Source organism: Acomys russatus, chromosome 10 (assembly GCF_903995435.1).
Source record: "Acomys russatus chromosome 10, mAcoRus1.1, whole genome shotgun sequence".
NCBI lineage: Eukaryota > Metazoa > Chordata > Mammalia > Rodentia > Muridae > Acomys > Acomys russatus.
The window spans coordinates 51,100,500-51,120,699 of NC_067146.1; the positions used below are offsets into that span (position 1 = coordinate 51,100,500).

The 20,200-nt window shown below is 41.1% G+C and overlaps 1 protein-coding gene across 1 annotated transcript in view; it reads right to left on the reverse strand.

Moving 5' to 3' along the window:
- Positions 1-19,448, reverse strand: part of Orc5 (origin recognition complex subunit 5) — a 60,268-nt gene extending 40,820 nt beyond the window's left edge. Inside the window, exons 1-5 of the mRNA XM_051152120.1 lie at positions 19,323-19,448; positions 16,403-16,495; positions 11,840-12,040; positions 8,481-8,555; positions 5,994-6,105 (exon numbers count right to left, since the gene is read on the reverse strand). Of these exons, the coding sequence (XP_051008077.1) occupies positions 5,994-6,105; positions 8,481-8,555; positions 11,840-12,040; positions 16,403-16,495; positions 19,323-19,394 (553 nt within the window). The 5' untranslated portion in view covers positions 19,395-19,448. The remainder of the gene's footprint in view (positions 1-5,993; positions 6,106-8,480; positions 8,556-11,839; positions 12,041-16,402; positions 16,496-19,322) is intronic.
- Positions 19,449-20,200: the final 752 nt, after the last annotated feature.

Here is a 20,200-nt window from a genome sequence, read left to right on the forward strand (position 1 = left end):
AACGGGATGTGCTAAATATAGCAGGCTCACTCTTACAGCACTGCCTACAGCAGGCTCACTGTTACAGCACTGCCTACAGCAGGCTCACTCTTACAGCACTGCCTACAGCAGGCTCACTCTTACAGCACTGCCTACAGCAGGCTCACTGTTACAGCACTGCCTACAGCAGGCTCACTCTTACAGCACTGCCTACAGCAGGCTCACTCTTACAGCACTGCCTACAGCAGGCTCACTGTTACAGCACTGCCTACAGCAGGCTCACTGTTACAGCACTGCCTACAGCAGGCTCACTGTTACGGCACTGCCTACAGCAGGCTCACTGTTACAGCACTGCCTACAGCAGGCTCACTCTTACAGCACTGCCTACAGCAGGCTCACTCTTACAGCACTGCCTACAGCAGGCTCACTGTTACGGCACTGCCTACAGCAGGCTCACTGTTACAGCACTGCCTACAGCAGGCTCACTCTTACAGCACTGCCTACAGCAGGCTCACTCTTACAGCACTGCCTACAGCAGGCTCACTGTTACAGCACTGCCTACAGCAGGCTCACTGTTACAGCACTGCCTACAGCAGGCTCACTGTTACAGCACTGCCTACAGCAGGCTCACTGTTACAGCACTGCCTACAGCAGGCTCACTCTTACAGCACTGCCTACAGCAGGCTCACTCTTACAGCACTGCCTACAGCAGGCTCACTCTTACAGCACTGCCTACAGCAGGCTCACTGTTACGGCACTGCCTACAGCAGGCTCACTGTTACAGCACTGCCTACAGCAGGCTCACTCTTACAGCACTGCCTACAGCAGGCTCACTCTTACAGCACTGCCTACAGCAGGCTCACTCTTACAGCACTGCCTACAGCAGGCTCACTCTTACAGCACTGCCTACAGCAGGCTCACTGTTACAGCACTGCCTACAGCAGGCTCACTCTTACAGCACTGCCTACAGCAGGCTCACTGTTACAGCACTGCCTACAGCAGGCTCACTCTTACAGCACTGCCTACAGCAGGCTCACTCTTACAGCACTGCCTACAGCAGGCTCACTGTTACAGCACTGCCTACAGCAGGCTCACTGTTACAGCACTGCCTACAGCAGGCTCACTGTTACAGCACTGCCTACAGCAGGCTCACTGTTACAGCACTGCCTACAGCAGGCTCACTCTTACAGCACTGCCTACAGCAGGCTCACTCTTACAGCACTGCCTACAGCAGGCTCACTCTTACAGCACTGCCTACAGCAGGCTCACTGTTACGGCACTGCCTACAGCAGGCTCACTGTTACAGCACTGCCTACAGCAGGCTCACTCTTACAGCACTGCCTACAGCAGGCTCACTGTTACGGCACTGCCTACAGCAGGCTCACTGTTACGGCACTGCCTACAGCAGGCTCACTCTTACAGCACTGCCTACAGCAGGCTCACTGTTACAGCACTGCCTACAGCAGGCTCACTCTTACAGCACTGCCTACAGCAGGCTCACTCTTACAGCACTGCCTACAGCAGGCTCACTCTTACAGCACTGCCTACAGCAGGCTCACTGTTACAGCACTGCCTACAGCAGGCTCACTGTTACAGCACTGCCTACAGCAGGCTCACTGTTACAGCACTGCCTACAGCAGGCTCACTGTTACAGCACTGCCTACAGCAGGCTCACTCTTACAGCACTGCCTACAGCAGGCTCACTGTTACAGCACAGCCTACAGCAGGCTCACTCTTACAGCACTGCCTACAGCAGGCTCACTGTTACAGCACTGCCTACAGCAGGCTCACTGTTACAGCACTGCCTACAGCAGGCTCACTGTTACAGCACTGCCTACAGCAGGCTCACTCTTACAGCACTGCCTACAGCAGGCTCACTCTTACAGCACTGCCTACAGCAGGCTCACTCTTACAGCACTGCCTACAGCAGGCTCACTGTTACAGCACAGCCTACAGCAGGCTCACTGTTACAGCACTGCCTACAGCAGGCTCACTCTTACAGCACTGCCTACAGCAGGCTCACTGTTACAGCACTGCCTACAGCAGGCTCACTCTTACAGCACTACCTAAGGGGATAATAATAGATGGAAGATTTTCCTTTTCACAACAAAACTACTAAGAAAAAAAAAATCCACAAAGTTAAAACTTGACTTTGAAGCCCATATACTTTCATATTCTACTCGCAAACTTTAAATATAATGAATTTCACTATGCCTTTTATAAAACTATGCTTAGAAAATATTTGGTACTGAAAAAAATTTCCAATTACAAATAAAGATATTTATGTATAAAAGCTACCAAATAACTGGATGGATAGAAAGAAGAGCAAAAAGGAGGAGACAGGTGGTTGGATTAACACAGAAAAGCTGGTGTATAAATGCACGGATGAGACAGTGGTGTTTCCAATTCAAGCCTGCACTCCGGGAGCACCATGGACACTGCAGGACATATCCCTCCCATAACTCTGGCTTCACATAACAGAGTTCATTAGATATCACCCTTGGCCCATTTCAGGCAGGAGGAACACTCTTGGTGGATTACTATACAACTGCTATAAAAACAAGCTATCTGCTTGAGTACAGACTACATACATACAAGGAGCAAGGTCTACTGTACCCAAATCATGTCTAATCTACTAGCCTAGGCCTTCTCAAAGTAATGGGGAAAAATAAATCATCTCATTCCTAACAAATGCTGAACTACCAGGTAGCAAACAAAGGGAAAGGAGAATCTTTTGGTCTAAGTCTTTTACAATTTTGCTTCTAGGGCATGATCTACCACAGAAAGAGCCACCCTAACAGACAGAACTTCACTGTAATGAACAATTAACAGTGGGTGGATACAATCAAAGTTAGAGCAGCAAGCAATAAAGGACCATGGTGCCTGAAAAGCTAAATTTAGCCCTGGAATAATAAAACAGGCTGACTCCTACCATCAACCAGTTCCCGTGTGTTTCTTCTCTCTCTCCTCTCTCCTCTCCTCTCCTCTCCTCTCTTCCCTCCCTCCCTCTCTCTCTCCCTGTCCTCCCTCCCTCTCTCAGGTCTCTTTATGTAGCCTTGGCTATCCTGAAACTCTATATAGAGCAGACTGGTATTGCGCTCAGAGAGCCACCTGACTCTGTCTCCCAAGTGCGGAAATTAAAGTCATGTACCAACCACTACACCTGGCTCAACCAGGTTTTCCAACCAGAGTGCAGTACAAAAAGAGGCCCAAAGGAGCTCCATAATCTCACCAAGTTGAGGAGAAAGAGGATGGAAAAGAGTTAACACACTTGAATTTACAGGCAGTGCGTGTATCCAAGGGCATAGGACTATGCTAGAGTGATGAAAAAGGGGCGGAGCATGACAGAAACCTGCCAAAGGGTCTTAAGATTATATAAATTTGCATATGTACAGAGTCAAACATCATAAGGCCAAAGAAGAACAATTTCTGGGCATCAGAGAAAAGGACGACGACCAATTATTGAGAACTAAAGATCAGACAATTCCCAGCTCACATAGATTTATTAATATTTCATGTTACTTTAGTCAAAATGCATAGACCATAATGAATACATGGGGCACTCAGTAAAGATTCCAAAGGTGTGAAGTTTTAGAGAAAAAAAGCTAAAAGTTAGCCCTGAAATAGAAAATATTCTAGATCCCGTCTCCCAGAATACAAACATAGCCTAAAAATGTTCAAATCACATGTCTAGAATTCAGCTTTAGATAGCAGCTGAATGAAGCATGACACTCAGGAGAAACAGGGTCAACAGAGAGACAGTGAAGGAGCGAATGGGTTGGAGTGTTATAAATATGTCCATGTGCTCAACAATATAAAGGGAAAGCAAAAGAGCTCTGTCATGAGAAAGCCCAGAGGACAGCAGGGTCAACTGCAGGGAGGAAAGGACACTGAATTTAAAGACAGAGAAATAAAACCTAAGCCAAAAAAAAAATGAAAAGAAACGTGATTTTAAGAATAAATAAACTGCAATGGGACAATGTCACATGACATAAACAAATAATACAGTCCTAGGAAAAATTTAAGTTGTAAGTGGGGACAAAGCATATAAAGAAATGGCTGAGTCTTGCGTAGATTAGTGGTTTTAACCTGTGGGTTGTGGCCTCTTTGGGAGCTGAACGGTCCTTTCACAGGGGTCACCTAAGACCACCAGAAAACATAGATATTTACATTGCAACTCATAACAGTAGCAAAATTATCTTAGCTATGAAGTAGCAACAAAAATATAGTGCCAGAGCATAAGGAACTATGTTAAAGGATCACAGAATTAGGAAGGCTGAGAGCCCCAGCTTAGATGAAGCTACACACTTATAGATCTAGAATAACAAAAACATACTAGAACATACGATAAAAGGTATTTTCTTTCTCATATTTATATCTAATTAGAGCCAAAAGAATATTATGGGATTCTAATAAATAGTGCCAAGGGGCTTATAATAAGGAAGGAAAACATAGGATGTAGATGGAACACAGTTGTGACGAGGAAAATTGTAAGTCACTGAATATTTCAAATTGTTATAGAGCAGGACTTAACCTACACTGACAATAACTAAACGGAATCCAATCAACCTTATTCCAATCTCTTCAAGGAAAGAACAAAACAAACCCATTGCTAAAAGACAGTTATCTCTTCCATGCAGCAAAGACCAGAAAACAAGACTGTGAAATTGGAGCCGTGGAAAGAAGGTATCCTTAAAACCAAAACCATAAAAATGACAGGCCTATCAAGTTAGCACGACAGGCCACCATTAACCAGTAATCCCTTTGCCTGATTCCATGCTTCCAATAACTTAGTTTATATCCAATTATGCTATAAGCCTAGATATGATTAAATATAGTTGTATTATATTATATTTAAACACTATATATGATTGTAGTGTTTAAAAGGTCCTAAAACTTAATAACATGGCTCCATTTATCAGTTAATAGCTCTCGCTTTTGTACACTACAACCCTAGAAAGATTGTTATATTTAATTTTGTCTTGACATTTCATCCATGCTATTTTATATCTTAAAAAACAAAACAATACAGAGTTTAAGATTATATCACACTTGTACGTTCTTGATGTAGAAAAACCAATACAATGTCATAACTTCTTAACTTTGAAATAGCTTTAGTCATTTCAGTGATGACACAGATCCAAAGCAACTGTTTAATGAAATCCTTTGATTAAAGCTTTCTTTCCTATTCTTTCCTCTCCCCTCACCCATTCTATGATTTCTATAGATGAGAAGCTATTAAAAAATAAGGTCTTTGTCTATTTTGAGTTCCTTTAAATTAAAAAAAAAAAAACAGTTAATTAAAACAAGAGGTGTTATTTGGCATCTGTTCTTGTGAAAACAGGCAAAAATGTGTTGCTCTTGGCAATAAGTGTTTATAGCTCCTTAGCTGAGAGGGACAGTGCTGACGAGGCCAAGACCACAGGATGCTATTTTCTCACAGCCTGCTACTCCATCTTATGCTTCACAGCTATAATCTGAATCAGAGGTATCATTTCTGTACAGTGACAGCACGAAATTCAACAATACAGAAGGAAAATATTAGAATCTATAAAATTTAAAATTAAATATAAGCCCCAAGAAAATAGACAAGAGAAGTAGCCACTGGCACAGTAAGAGTTACAGCAATGACAAATAAAATCAAGACATATTCCGCATGGCACTTGACCCACGTATGTGATGATAAAGCTTTCCCTAAGACTCTGTTACCAATCTAGTGTGAGTCTTACTTGTGTGGATATTATAATCACAGTACACATACACATTCATGAGTCAAAGCTGTTTAAGTACACCATTAACAAGCACATGAAACCTGCTCATTTAATGAGTATGAGATAGTCCCTTCACAGTTGAAAAATATAATTTCTGTATATGCAGAAATACAAGCATTTCATTTGAAGACGGGCAACAAACAGTTGGGGATACCAAAGTATTTCACTGTAAACATGCTATAGCTTAACATTTTGAACAAAAACACTTCATAAGGATTATTTCTTCAAACAATTAAAACTCACCTATGCTATAATCAGGAAAATATAAGACAAATGGCTCAAAGCATCCAGTATTTGGACGAAATTTTTCCCAAATAATCTCACTGAGAAGGATGACAGTCACGTTTCTGTCAGCCTGTAAAGGAAAAGGGAAAGAAGTAACTTAGTATTTAGGGATCTGAGGGCAGAAACTCCCTTTGGAGGTATCTTCAACAAAATTCAAAAGCTTAATATATATAACAAGTTATTTTCATATTAATAAACCATATTAGAAAACCTAATCAGAAAACAACCATTGCACATTTTCATACATAATTGCTTGGAATACCCATAAAACTGTAGGATAATCAACATTTCAGTTATTCATGAACACTACAGCAGCCACACGAGAGTTTATTTTATAGAATTAAAAGCCATGACTGCTTGTAAAAATTAAGACAAAATCTTTTTATGATAATTTTTTAAAGCACAGGCTGTTAATCAATTAACAACAACAAAAGAAAATTTCGCATTTCCTATCATTAAAATAGTTATAGCAACTCAGAGGGAAAAAAACCATGGAGTTGGGTAAAGTAGATCTGCCACACTGTGTATCTTCATATTATTAAAAAATATTAAAGTTTTCTGTTTGTTTTCAAATTATTGAGAAAAACCAATGGCTGCCATATAGTAAAAATACAAATAACTACGGTTAATATCCCCCAAGTCACCAATGCTAAGTAAGAGAGGTAGGTTTTGAAATTTACTTAAATATTACATTTAGTAAATGAAAGCTAAACATGTTCATTATCCTTTAAGAGACTTATCACGAATGCCTGTACAGGCCATGTGGAGTTATCAGCAAACGCCTTTGCATTTCCCATGCAGTTTTATTTCCCTGTATTCTTTTCGGCACCCTGTGGCCAACGGTGCAGGTATGGTATATGCTCCTGTCTACACTGCATTTCTTTTGTGATGATTAGCTATTTGACTCCTAGCCAAGCATGCTTCATGCCTGCTGTTTTGCATTGCTTAGAAAAGTTAATTCCTTTGACTAACAAAAAACACTTGAATTAATGAATGAATCAGTCCATAAAAAAATTGATCATCTTTATAAGAGAAAGGAAGATGTTGGGGCACAAAGTTTCTTGTACAGAAAATCACTGCTTATCATGCAGGAGGTGTCTCCTCAATGGAGGAGACTAGATCAAACACCTACACTCGATCCAAAGAGCTGAGAGTGGATTTTGTTAGTGACCTGATCATCTTTTTGCTATCTGTAGAGAAAGACCTCACCCACCTTTTGCTACAGAGCTAGACCTCACCCAAATTCCCCAGAATAACTAGCCCAGACGCTTCCCGCCCTAAACTGTTACTCATCTTAGGGGAGATGTCACATTCACTTACTTTATGGCCTGCTGACCTCTCTGCTATTGGTCACTCTAGGCCTTTTAGCTATAGAATCCACCCCGATGGTCACATGTACTTTGTAAAGGAGTTTTTATGTAGTCACACCTTAAGCTTCATTGTGTACCTGGAATTGCACTAACTGGAGTGACTGTTGCCTGGAAACCCTTTTCCAAATTATATTGTGTTCTATAATGCTGGCGACAAAGCCCCTGGCAGTAGCCCCCTAGGTCTGACCCAGGCTGCTGAAGTCAATCTGCACCAGGTGCTCATTTCCATCTCTTCACAGGACTTGCTCCCTTGCCTCAGTCCCTGCAGGGAACCCCCCGGGAAGACTGCATTTCTCGCAAATCTAATGCCAAGGATCTGCCACTGAGCTGTACATCAGCCCCAAAGGAAAGACTTCTCAAATGCCTTTAGCTTAGAAACTCACTGTTTGTTTTTATAACTCTGAATTTATTTAGGCTTTAAAAGGATGTTCTATCTACACTCTTGATAATAAAACTCATGGGAAACCAACAGACTTTTTTTTACGTATTTAGTGTGTTCACATGTGTAGCCCCACTTGAGCACCACGGCATGACTGTGGAAGTCAGAGAACAAGTTGCTGGAGTTGGATCTCTTCTTGGACCACATAATGAACTTGGACACCAGGCTTGACAGCAAGTACTCTTAACACTGAGCCATCTTGCCAGTTCAAAAGGCATTTATCAAATTAAACAAACAAACAAACAAAATCAATGATTTTTAAATTAGTAATGTTTTCAACTGTTCATCTTAAAATACTTCCAGTACACAACAAGTTTCATCATAATTTCAATTTCCTTTGACTCAGATACTTACTGTAAAAAACAGAAAATGTTTTTATTACGTTACTCTGAAATGACATGCAATTGAGAATCAAGTATCTTTTCAGAAATGTTAAGCTAGTAGTCCTTTTCCCAGCAGAGATTACAGTAAAGCATACATTTCCTCCAAACTGTTTCTATGATTAAACTAAAACCAGAGTAAAAGGCCTAATTACGGCCACGGCTGCAGAGAAATGTGACAACACAACCTACTGCACAGGGAACAGAGCGTCTGATCTATGATGAGGGAAACCACTCTCATATGTTTATTCCTTACCAATTCCTGCAGCCTGAGGAACCCAGGCAGAAGATTTGCTTCCATATCTCTTAGATATTCCGCTTTATCTAGAACCTGTAAGAAGAGATGCCTATGTCAAAATCAATTCATAACGTATTTTATAAAGCATGACACACTGTAAGGTTTTTTAAAACTTTCCATACTATAAAGAAAAAATTGTAAATTTATTTATTTGCAAAAATATATTTCAAACATATTTAGCTAAAAACCAGACTATTAATAGCATATTTTATTCCAAATATTCAAAGAGAACACAAAAATGTCTCATTAGTATCATAATGAGTCAAGATTCATGAATGTGTAAGTTCATATAGGACCAAAGGAAAAATACTTGATTCCCTAATTATCAATTTTTCTGAGTTTGTGCTCCCCCCTTTTTAAATAATATTACTACAGACCTAATGCTTAAAATACTTAAAATTTGTTTTCTCAGGTTCTTGAAAGTCAAGAACCTTAAGACAGTTTCATTGCGCATTAAGGCATAAGCAGAACAGTGGTAACTCCAGTGGCTGCTGGGGAGATTCATTTCCTGCCTTTTCCAGCTTCTGCTAGCCTGGCCCAGAGACATGGCTGCTGTGCTGGAAGGATGACGCTTGCTACCCACATCATTCCAATCTTTCGGACTGAGCTCCTTCAGCTTTCCTGTCCTGTCTGTCTGTGCAGTGCACTTATGTATACTTCTGTTCCTCCTGTCCTCCTTCAGATGTGAAGACCATTTTTCCAAGTAAAGTATATTTTCAAATGTTAGGACCTGCTATCCTCATGGGGCTATTACTTGCCTAAGTGCAGTGCAAGAAACTACGTTCTCAAGGTAACGAACAAAATGGTGTTTTGTGATTTTGAACCATTTAATATGTTTCTATTCATTTAACTCATTAAACATTTTTAAGTTAATTCTTTGAGAACGTCATATGTGTAGGCAATATATTTCAACCATGTACATCTCACATTTCTCAAACTCCTATTCCTGAACTGCCTTCTACCCACGTCCTGCTGCTAACGTCATGCCTTTTTTCCCCTGGTTCCTTTTAAATAACGCAATGAGTCCAGGTAGTGCTGCCTGATGAGCATGGGGTCACTCACTGGAAAATAACCATATTTAAAAATATTTAAATATTTAATTACTATTTAGTTTAAACCAACTAAAGCTACAACTTACTGCAATAAAGATATACATTAGTTTTTCCACTACACATTCATATTAGGAAATTTCCCATCAATGTCCATTTAAATAACTCTCTAATCTAGAACTCAGACTAACTCAAAAGAAATCAATCCACTTTAATGAAAATAACATAAAACAGAAACAGCAAACATCCATTCTTTTCATCTGATAAGGATTAACTGCTATAATTTATGATTTCATTATTCTAATTAATGATCCTTCTTTAAAAGCTATTATCAGATAACTATGATTCAAAAGGAAGACTGTGGTGAAAATACTTTTCTTAACGATTACAGTAATGTATTCTAATAGATTCTCAATTATTTGTAAGCCATTTTCGCAAGCAGAAAAATTCGTAGGCAACTTTCTGAATTATATCCTAAGTAGTAAAGCCTACAGATCTATAGCTACAGCTCACTCTATAAACTTACTCTGAAAACTGTTCCACACCAAACACCAGTACACTTTTCTACCCTTAATGTTTAGCCAAGTAACAAATGCTTGCTGTGTACTTCCTTTGCTCTATGGGATATGAAAAATGAATATTTTCCCATGCTCACCTTGGCTCGCTCTCTTTTCTAATCTCCCTAGCCCTGCAAATTCTATTTACTAAAGCCAGCCATATACTCTGGGGCCAATCCTCCTTAAAGTCTATCAATTACATCTCTTAATCATCCCTCTCTAAGCCAACGTCTATGTATTTAGATATTTCAAGTTTTACAGAGATGGCCCTCTGGGTCTTAAACTGGGTTCTTACATTATGAAACTATTTTCATAACACTAAAATGGAATTTGCTTTTTCATCATGTTGAAAATGTGCACTATTGTTATAAAAGCAACAGTGAGTTACACAAGAGTCATCTTAGCATGCATCAAAATGATGGTAATTGTTAGTAGTCATTGCATTCTTTACTCTGCATTTGCATTAACAATTTAAAAATTTATTTCGGGCTGGAGATATGGCTCAGAGGTTAAGAGCAATTGCTGCTCTTCCAGATGAACAGGGTTGGATCTCCACCACCCACATGGAAGCATTCAACCATCTATAACTCCAGTTCCTGGGGATCCAATGCTCTCTTCTGCCCTCTGCAGGCTTCAGGCAGGCAGGCAAAATACCCATACACATAAAATAAATAAATTTTTTAATTAAAATAAATTGACTTCCACTTCTTTTTTGTTTTTTTAAGACAGGGTTTCTCTGTGTAGCCTTGGCTGTCCTGGACTTGCTTTGTAGACCAGGCTGGCCTCGAACTCACAGCCACATGCCTGCTTCTGCCTCCTTGAGTGCTGGGATTAAAGGCTTATGCCACCACACCCAGCTAGCTGACTCCCACTTCTTACAAAAAAGAAAAGATGTGTTTTGTCCTAATTGCCTGCTAAGTCAAACAGGGACACTGAATATTGTATAAAACAAATCTCTGAAAGATACAGTGACACATTAGGGATTTTCTCATGACGTAGTTTGTGTTTTTGTCTCACATACTTCAGACATGTTCTGAATATGCCAGCAATGAAGGAAAACCAGTGGGAACAGACCAGAAGAGCCCCAAGAAGAAAGTGTGGGAAAGGGAAAGCCTGCAAGGCTTCTAAGACGCTGCACACTAAGCATATTTAGCACATTGCTACCGTCTCATTCGTCACGTTTGTTCTTCCTGAGCACTGGCACGTTCACTAACACACGGCACGCCATGTGACTCAGGCCCAAGACTCGTCTGTGTTACAGCTAGCTGTACTAGTGACTTAACCGAGTCTCATAGCTTTACATAGTGCCCATATGTTCACCACTCCAAAATCAAATCCCCAAGCTGGACCACTAAGCAAAATCAGCCTGTTCTCCTGAAGAGGCTTTTTTGTTACGTACTTGATTCCAACAAGGAGAAAAGTAACTAACATCCCTACTCACTCCTTTTGGTCAATCTCAGATCGTATCACCTCATGAAGCTGTGCCAGATCACTAACATCGTCCTTGCCCTCATGCCAGGGCTAGCACTTCCTATACTCCACAGTTGTCTTACATGCATGGCTGTTATAACTCTTCTACTAAGCAAAGCTCCCTTTTGATAGCAGCTCTGACACAAAAGCACCGTCCACAGAGCACTATACAAAATAAGACTCAAAATAAATATATGGAAATGTATCTACTGCACAATTAGTTTCAGATTAAATTACTTACAATATATACAGTCTGATCCTTGAGTTGTTCAGCACTCGTCACTTGTTTAAATAGTCGAACAAAATCATTAAATGTTTCACAGGTCATTTCTGTAGGACATCTGGCCTCTGAAGAATTAAGATGACTCAGCTTGTTTAAAATTTGTTCCAAAAGTAGCCTCAAAGTAAAGCATTCAACACAATTCACATAGGCATGCGGGAGCTGAAAACCAAAACCAAAACAGGATAAACATACGCATGATAAAGTTTGTTGGACAGCCTCTAATTCCCTCACTGAATCTACACCCTACTGCTCTCCATGTACCCTGTGCCCCAGGAACCTCACCATGTAGATGACATCATCAGGCCTGGCTGGAGAAGTCCACAGGAAGCGACAGCCAGGGCCTGAGCAGAGCTGTGGGGGGAAGCAGCTCACTGTCTCTTCCCTTCACACTCCACTTGGGCAGAGTCTACAGGCGGCAGGCACACCTTTTTCTAAGGCTACTGGTCTTGCTGGGCCTGGCACCCTTGATTCTGAGGTTCCCTGAGGTCTGGGGTGATAAAAGCCATGATGAATTACTGTCCCTTTTTGACTCCCTTAAAAGTGCTGCAGCCTTTATAAACAGTCCCTTCACTAAATTGCTTCAGTAATTTGAGTTTGTTACTTGTCCTCTAGGACACAAAGTAAACTTGTATTTCTTTTTTTTTAAAATATATTTTATTAATTTATTCATATTACATCTCAATGGTTATCCAATCCCTTGTATCCTCCCATTCTTCCCTCCCTCCCATTTTCCCCTTACTCCCCTCCCCTATGACTGTGACTGAGGCGGACCTCCTCCCCCTGTATATGCTCATAGGGTATCAAGTCTCTCCTTGGTAGCCTGCTATCCTTCCTCTGAGTGACACCAGGTCTCCCCATCCAAGGGATGTGGTCAAATATGAGGCACCAGAGTACGTGTGAAAGTCATACCCCACTCTCCACTCAACTGTGGAGAATGTCCTGTCCATTGGGTAGATCTGGGTAGGAGTTCAAAGTTTACTGCACATATTGTCCTTGGCTGGTGCCATAGTTTGAGCAGGACCCCTAAGCCCAGATCCGCCCGTCATAATGTTCTTGTAGGTTTCTAGGACCCTCTGAATCCTTCTATTTCCCCATTCTCCCTTGCTTATCTCACCTAGAGTCCCAATAGGATGTCCTCCCCTCTGTCCCACTTTCCTGATAAGTGAAGACTTTCATGGGACATGCCCCTTGGGCTAGTGTCCAGATATAAGTGAGTATATACCATTTGAATCTTTCTGCTTCTGGGTTAACTCACTCATTATGATCACTTCTAGTTCAATCCATTTGTCCACAAATTTCGGGAATTCCTTGTTTTTAATAGCTGAATAGTATCCCATAGTGTAAATGTACCACAGTTTCTTTATCCATTCTTCTATCGAGGGACACTTAGGCTCCAACAGCCCAGGCCTTAAGGTCAACAATTAATAAATGGGACCTCATGAGGCTGAGAAGCTTCTGTAAGGTAGGAGACACTGTCAAGAGAACAAAGCGACAGCCTACAGACTGGGAAAAGATCTTCACCAACCCTACATCTGACAAAGGTCTAATATCCAAAATATATAAAGAACACAAGAAATTAAACACCACCAAACCAAATAACCCAATTGAGAAATGGGGCTTGGAACTAAACAGAGAATTCTCAACAGAGGAATATCAAATGGCTGAGAAACACTTAAAGAAATGCTCAACCTCCTTAGTCATCAGGGAAATGCAAATCAAAACAACTCTGAGAGTCCATCTTACACCCATCAGAATGGCCAAGATCAAAAATTCAAGCGACACCACATGCTGGCGAGGATGTGGGGAGAGAGGAACACTCCTTCATTGCTGGTGGGAATGCAAACTAGTACAGCCACTTTGGAAATCTATCTGGTGCTATCTCAGAAAACTGGGAATAGGGCTTCCTCAAGACCCAGCTATTCCACTCCTTGGAATATACCCAGAAGATGCTCCAGCACACAACAAGAACATTTGCTCAACCATGTTCATAGCAGCCTTATTCATAATAGCCAGAACATGCAAACGTATATTTCATCTAAAAGTATTATTGTAAAGAAGCCAAATAGCTTCTGAATGCTGACATTCCTGGTGAGACGTCTAGTCACTGGAGACTTTACTCACTAGTTACACTCATTGACTAGAGAGGTGTCTTCAATATTTGCTGACCCGACACTCACAATGTCTTCTAAGAATAAATATCTTCATTACTTTTGTGTTATTCTTGACTCAAATAATACCGTGTTTTCTAAGCATGTGTTTGAGTATCTATAACAGAAGCTGTAATAATCCTATCATATATTAATTAAGTTGTTGCAAAAACACCACAATGTTAAAAATGCAATACATCCCTTAAATGTAAAACTTCCTTACTGGACTTCCAGGCTTTTCCTCAACATGTATCACCTGGATACTTCATACACAAGCTTGCAAGTGCTAACCAGGGACCAAAGCCCTTCTACACTCAGATTCTGAAGTCAGATATGAAACCCAGGCACCTGTGCCTAAAATGCCACTTGATCTTTGGGATCAAAGACTAGGGTCTAAAACATTACCTGTGTTAGATACTGTGCTTGTGGGAACAATATATTTTTAAAAAATTACATCCAGGAAGCACACACACACATACACACACACATACATACACACACACATACACATACACACACACACACACACACACACACAGAGAGAGAGAAACAGCTGAGAAGACTAAATATTATGATGCAAGAAGGAGAAGTGTTAAAGCCACAACACAGGGTGCATCTTATCACAGCATTACAAGTCAGGAAGCACCTTCAGGAAGAGAAGTAGAAAAAAAAAGGCTAAATAAGCACTTGTCAAAAAAGAGGATAGTACAAGGAGAGCTGGTAAGTAGCGGAAAGCCATTCCCAGGAGTAGAAGCGACAAAGACCTTAGTTTGAAACAGAAGTATGTGTAATTCGGCAGGCCGTCCTAACCATGCATCCGTGGAGCCAAGGCAGGACTGGAGACAGCAAACTGAAGCTTGTGGCCTGCACATCAGTTTCTGTGTGTGCAGTTGCTGCAGATCATAGCTGTGCCCATTCAAATAGGACATAAACAGGTGCATGGTAATGTTCATAAATAGCACTAAACTTTAATAACTACTTCTAATACTATACTGTAATGCACTTTTCATGTGTTAACATTTACTTATCATAACAATCCCAAAGGTTGACTACTTGTCCCAGTCTGCAGATAGAGAAGGCATTAAGTGGGGAATCCAGAAGAGGGAAATGAGTCTACCAGACGCTACATCGGGCAAATCACCTGAATACTGCCCTGAAGGGGTTAAGGAATATTTGCATGAGTAGATTACAGGATGAAGGATAGATAATGATTAGAAGACATATAGACATACTAGGAAAAAACAATGCTATGTGAAACTGAGATAGCAATGGCCAAGAGTAAATACAGATAAAGTCATGACTTTACAATGGAATACATTATTAGGTTGGTTTAGTACAAACGGTATATACTCACTTATATCAAAACACTAGTCCAAGGGATTCGTACCATGAAAAACTTTACTTACCAAGAAAGTGGGTCAGAGGAGAGGACATCCTATTGAGACTTTAGGCGAGAGTAGCATGGAAGAATGGGGAAATAGTAGGACCCACAGGGTCCTGGAAACCTACAAGAAGAACTTTATGACAGGCAGATCTGGGTCCTGGGGTCCTCCTCAAACTAAGGCACCAGCCAAGGAGAATATAGGCAGTAAGCTTTGAACCCCTACCAACACCTAGCCGACGAACAGGATATTCTCCACCGTTGAGTGGAGAGTGAGATCTGACTCTCACATGAACTCTGGTGCCCCTTTTCTGACCACGCCCCCTGGATGGGGAGACCTGGCAGCACTCAGAGGAAGGATAGCAAGTTACCAAGAAGAGACTCGATATTCTAAGAGCATATATGGGGGAGGAGGTCTCCCTCAATCACAGACATAGGGGAAGGGAGAAGGGGGGAAGTGGGAGGGAGGGAAGAATGGGAGGAAACAGGGGAAGGGCTAATAATCGAGATGTAATATGAATAAAATAATAAAATGGAAAAAAAAAGAGTATATTTAAAAAATTCAGCCAATTATACTAATGGTGAAGATTATTCAAATAGGAACTATGGAAAGAACAAGACAAAAGGATGTGCAGTTTTATGTATGGAAAAGAAAATTATCAGAATCAATATTACAAGTGGAAAGTGAAAAAAGAAACATTTTATCATGTTAAAAAGCAAATTCTAGTTTTTTTTAAAAGAAGCTATTACTTGTGTGTCCAACTATCAGGCAACAAGAGAGAGAAAAATTTGGCTCAACTTAAAACTTTTTAACGTCCGAGTTCAAGTTATTTAGGATTTGAAGTTTATACCCACTGAAAATATTCCAACAAAATCTGGGCTTTACGTAGAGGATACTGCAGAGAAAGGTAAGCTGGAATCAATCGTCCAGATTCACCTGTCTGCAGCAACTCGGGAAACAGGTCCTATACACCGGCTCAGAGCTGTTCTCACCTCTAAGGTCTTCAGCAAGGTCTGCGTCACGTAGGTCTTCCCACTGGCAGTGTGTCCATAGATAAAGATGGATGGGAAGCTGAAATGATGTCGCTAGGAAAGAAAAGACACAGCTGCCTGTATGAAACCATAAATGAACATTTACCAACTGTAAGAAAGTTTTATTGATACAGTGTCACACAAAATCCAATTTCAGTGTGCATACATATAAATTCTTAATATTCTGAACTTAAATTCAACTCGAAGTGTTTTCCCTCATAAAATTATCTTGTAAAACTATGTGTGGCCATTATTTGCTATATATTATATAACCATGTTTTTACTATTTAATATGTTTCCATATGCAAACTCTTGTATTCTCAGCTTTCTAAGAGACTTAAGGGAATTTTCAAGGATAATTTTGTCTATATTACATTTTACCTTCCTCTTTCTCAAAGAATCTACAAAACATTTTAATGTTTGAGAGTAAAACAATGCAACACATGAGACATTTTTAAGATCTTATTCTTAGGAAATCTTAAAGAGTACTTCTGAATTATGCATAGTCATTTGCCTTGGCATACATAAGTGTACATATTTCATCAAACCAAACCCTGATGAATTTATACAGCAATATATATGTATATGTATATATATGTATATAGGCTATAGGGTGTATATGTGTGTGTGTGTGTGTGTGTGTGTGTGTGTGTATCTATTGGCTATAGGGTATTATTCAGTGGTAAATCACATACTAAGAATGTGCAAAGACCAGATTTGATCCCTATAGCAAGATGAAAAAGTTAACCAAAATGCGTATGCACAACATGTTTTGTAATACATTAAGCCAGAAGCAAACTGTCAAGGTATCACTGGCCTAGCCAATAATGCCGCTATGCATTATTTATTTGATGAACATCAACATTTATGAGTTAGCCATTAAACACACAAAATTAAGATACTGAGCAGCACAGACACCAGTTTAAGACAGGTTAGATTCTGAGGGATTCATAATCTACTGCAGAGACATAAACTTTAAGAATAATTTCAGATATCATTTTATAACCAACAAAGAAGCTTATGACAACCTTCAACAGTTTTGTTTTTTGTTTTTTTCTTCAAAGCTACATGAGATCTGCTTTTCTGGAATGCTATCACACTTGTCTACATCTACTATTGGGTAGTCCCAGCCCTAACAGGCTTCTATCGCTGTGATAAACAGCGTGACTGGAAGCAGCTTGGGGGAGAAGAGGGATTACTGCTGCCTACAGTTATAGATCATCATGCAGGGAAGTTGGGACAGGAATTCAAGGCAAGAACTTAGAAACAGAAACTGAAGCCAAGGCCATGGAGGAAGGCCTCCTACTGACTTGCTTCCTAAGGCTTGCTCAGCTTGCTTCAGTTACCGCCCAGACCGCCTTCCCAGGGGTGGCACCATCCCCAGTGGGCAAGCCCTCTCACATCACCCAACCAAGGAAATGCCCTACAGACTTGCCTGCACTCTCTCTGTTGGAGGTCTTTTTTTCAATCGCAGTTCTCTTCTCAGATACTTTAAGGGTGTCAAACTGACAACAAAACCAACCAGCACACCCCCCTTAACAGTAGCAGCTTTTATATTGTTACCTAGAGTTAAAATGGACTCTTACACTGTTGCTTAACTTTTCCCCTTCATAAGCCTCGCCAACATCTACAACAAGACAGAATCTCGCACAATACCATACACAGAGAAGGTGCTCACCAAATACATGCTTGCTAAACATACGAACAAATCATCTAAGAAAAATGCACTGGGCCTCTCTCGGCCTCTTCTCGCCCCCCTTGCCCCCCTCCGTGTGTGTGTGTGTGTGTGTCTGTGTGTGTGTGTGTTTTGTAATTGTTTGCCATAGTGGGTATTTTCAACATGCAAACTTTCTTGAAGAAAAATATTTTTGCTAAATATAATTTAAAGTAAGAGCAAATGTGAAAACCTGTCCTGTGATCCACTACTAAATCTGCAGTCCCTTATTTGATAATAAAGTACTCCTCTTTTTCAGGATTTTTTGCTCGAAGTAATCTGGTTCTAGCAAGTTCAATGAAGGAATATATAGAGCATATATTTCAATAATCTAGATAAGTATAAACGAAAGCACTATAGAAAACTACACATGCAGTTAGTTGCCCTCTACCTTAATAGAGGAAGGTACTTCCTCATTAATAGTTCACCGATGGCCTCAGACCCACGCCCAACACTCAGCTGGATTAAAGTACGTCTATAAAATGGAAACTAAATGCTATTTGTAGTTATTCGCCTTCCAGGAAAGAGCCAAGTGCAATTAATTCTAATTAATGAGTGCAGTGCAAAAAGGCGAATGAGGAAATGAATGCTACCCCGCCTACGAAAAGGAATCTCAGTAGCTTTCATTTCGGAGCACGACCTCTCCCGCCTAAAGCATCTCATCCGCCAGGCGGGGAGAGAAACCCAGCTGAGACCTCTCTCCCGACTGTTACAATTCTGGGAAAGCTGCAGGATTTTACAGGCTAAAGCACAGCGTCATCCCTAAGTGGCCTTGAAGCCAACCACCTCTCCGTGTCTGACTTAACCTGTACCTCACTTCAACGGGTGAGCTTGCATTTAGTAAACACGCTGCAAACAAACTTACTTAACTCCCGCTCAGTAGGAACTTGGCAGTAGCTATTTGGAGCTCACATAATCTCCAAAGTATGGTCCAAGTAAAAGGACCACTTCCTAGCCAATGCCCTGTAGAGCGGACCAGCCCTTACTTCGCAGTCTCCTTTGAAATGGACTGGGAAGTTTCTTTGGGTAAGTGTGGGACAAGCCTACAGCACTACCATCTTAAGATGACAGCCTACCACCTCGGCAATCCACACACTACTCCCCCAAACTGGAACAGACCAAGAACACGTTCGCCTCTGGAATTTGAAAACCGTCTGACCACAATACCTCTCCAAACAGGGACTGCAAGATGGATACTTGGGCCTCTCGACAGAGCACTATGCTCTCCAAATGAGACATTTTGGCGGGTACCAGCCGAAACTGCGTAGCAGCTGACCGCCAGTCAGCCGGTCTCCTCTGTATAGTTCACGCTATCCAACTGCAAGCTTTGCTGCCGGAAGCCTGGGCTGCGGGGGAGGAGGGGGTGGGCCGGCGCGGTCTAGTGACGTCACGAACCCGCGCACTTTGGGCGCCGCTCTAGTCTCTCACGACGCTAGCTCTCGGTGGTCGGCGCCGCTCTAGTCTCTTAGCCAGCTCTTCGTGGCTAAGCCCGCCAGCCCTGTGCTTCCAGTCCTACATGAAGGGCGGCGAGGCGTTCTTGGGGTGTCTCACCGTCCACTTTCGGTAATTTCAGTTCCCTCCAGGAAGCTGCACATGTCAAAGTACCGAAGAACGAGTGTTCTTAAAAAACAAACAAACAAACAAAACAAAAAACGAGACTTTAAACTCTGGCCAGAAGGTGGGCAGTGGGAACTCATTGAGCGCGAAAGGGAACTCTGTGAGACTGAATAAGCTTAGAGTAATTTTTTCTTTGACGTCGCAAGCTAGATGTGGAAGTGAGAACAATAGGAGTAAAAGTAACGCTGTCCTTACACGTGTATTTACTTGTAGGACACCTAGAAGCAAGATGTTAAAAGAGCCTTGAAATTAAAGAATGTATATAAATAAGAAAATTCGTGTTAAAAGAGGGCTTTGGGGTCCTGAAAAATTTGGTCTAGGGGACATTCACTAAACTGTTTCAGAACGTGGAGACGTTGGGAGAATCTTTGTACGATTTATTTAAACTTCCTTATATACAAAACAAGGACGATGGTAGATTATTGCTA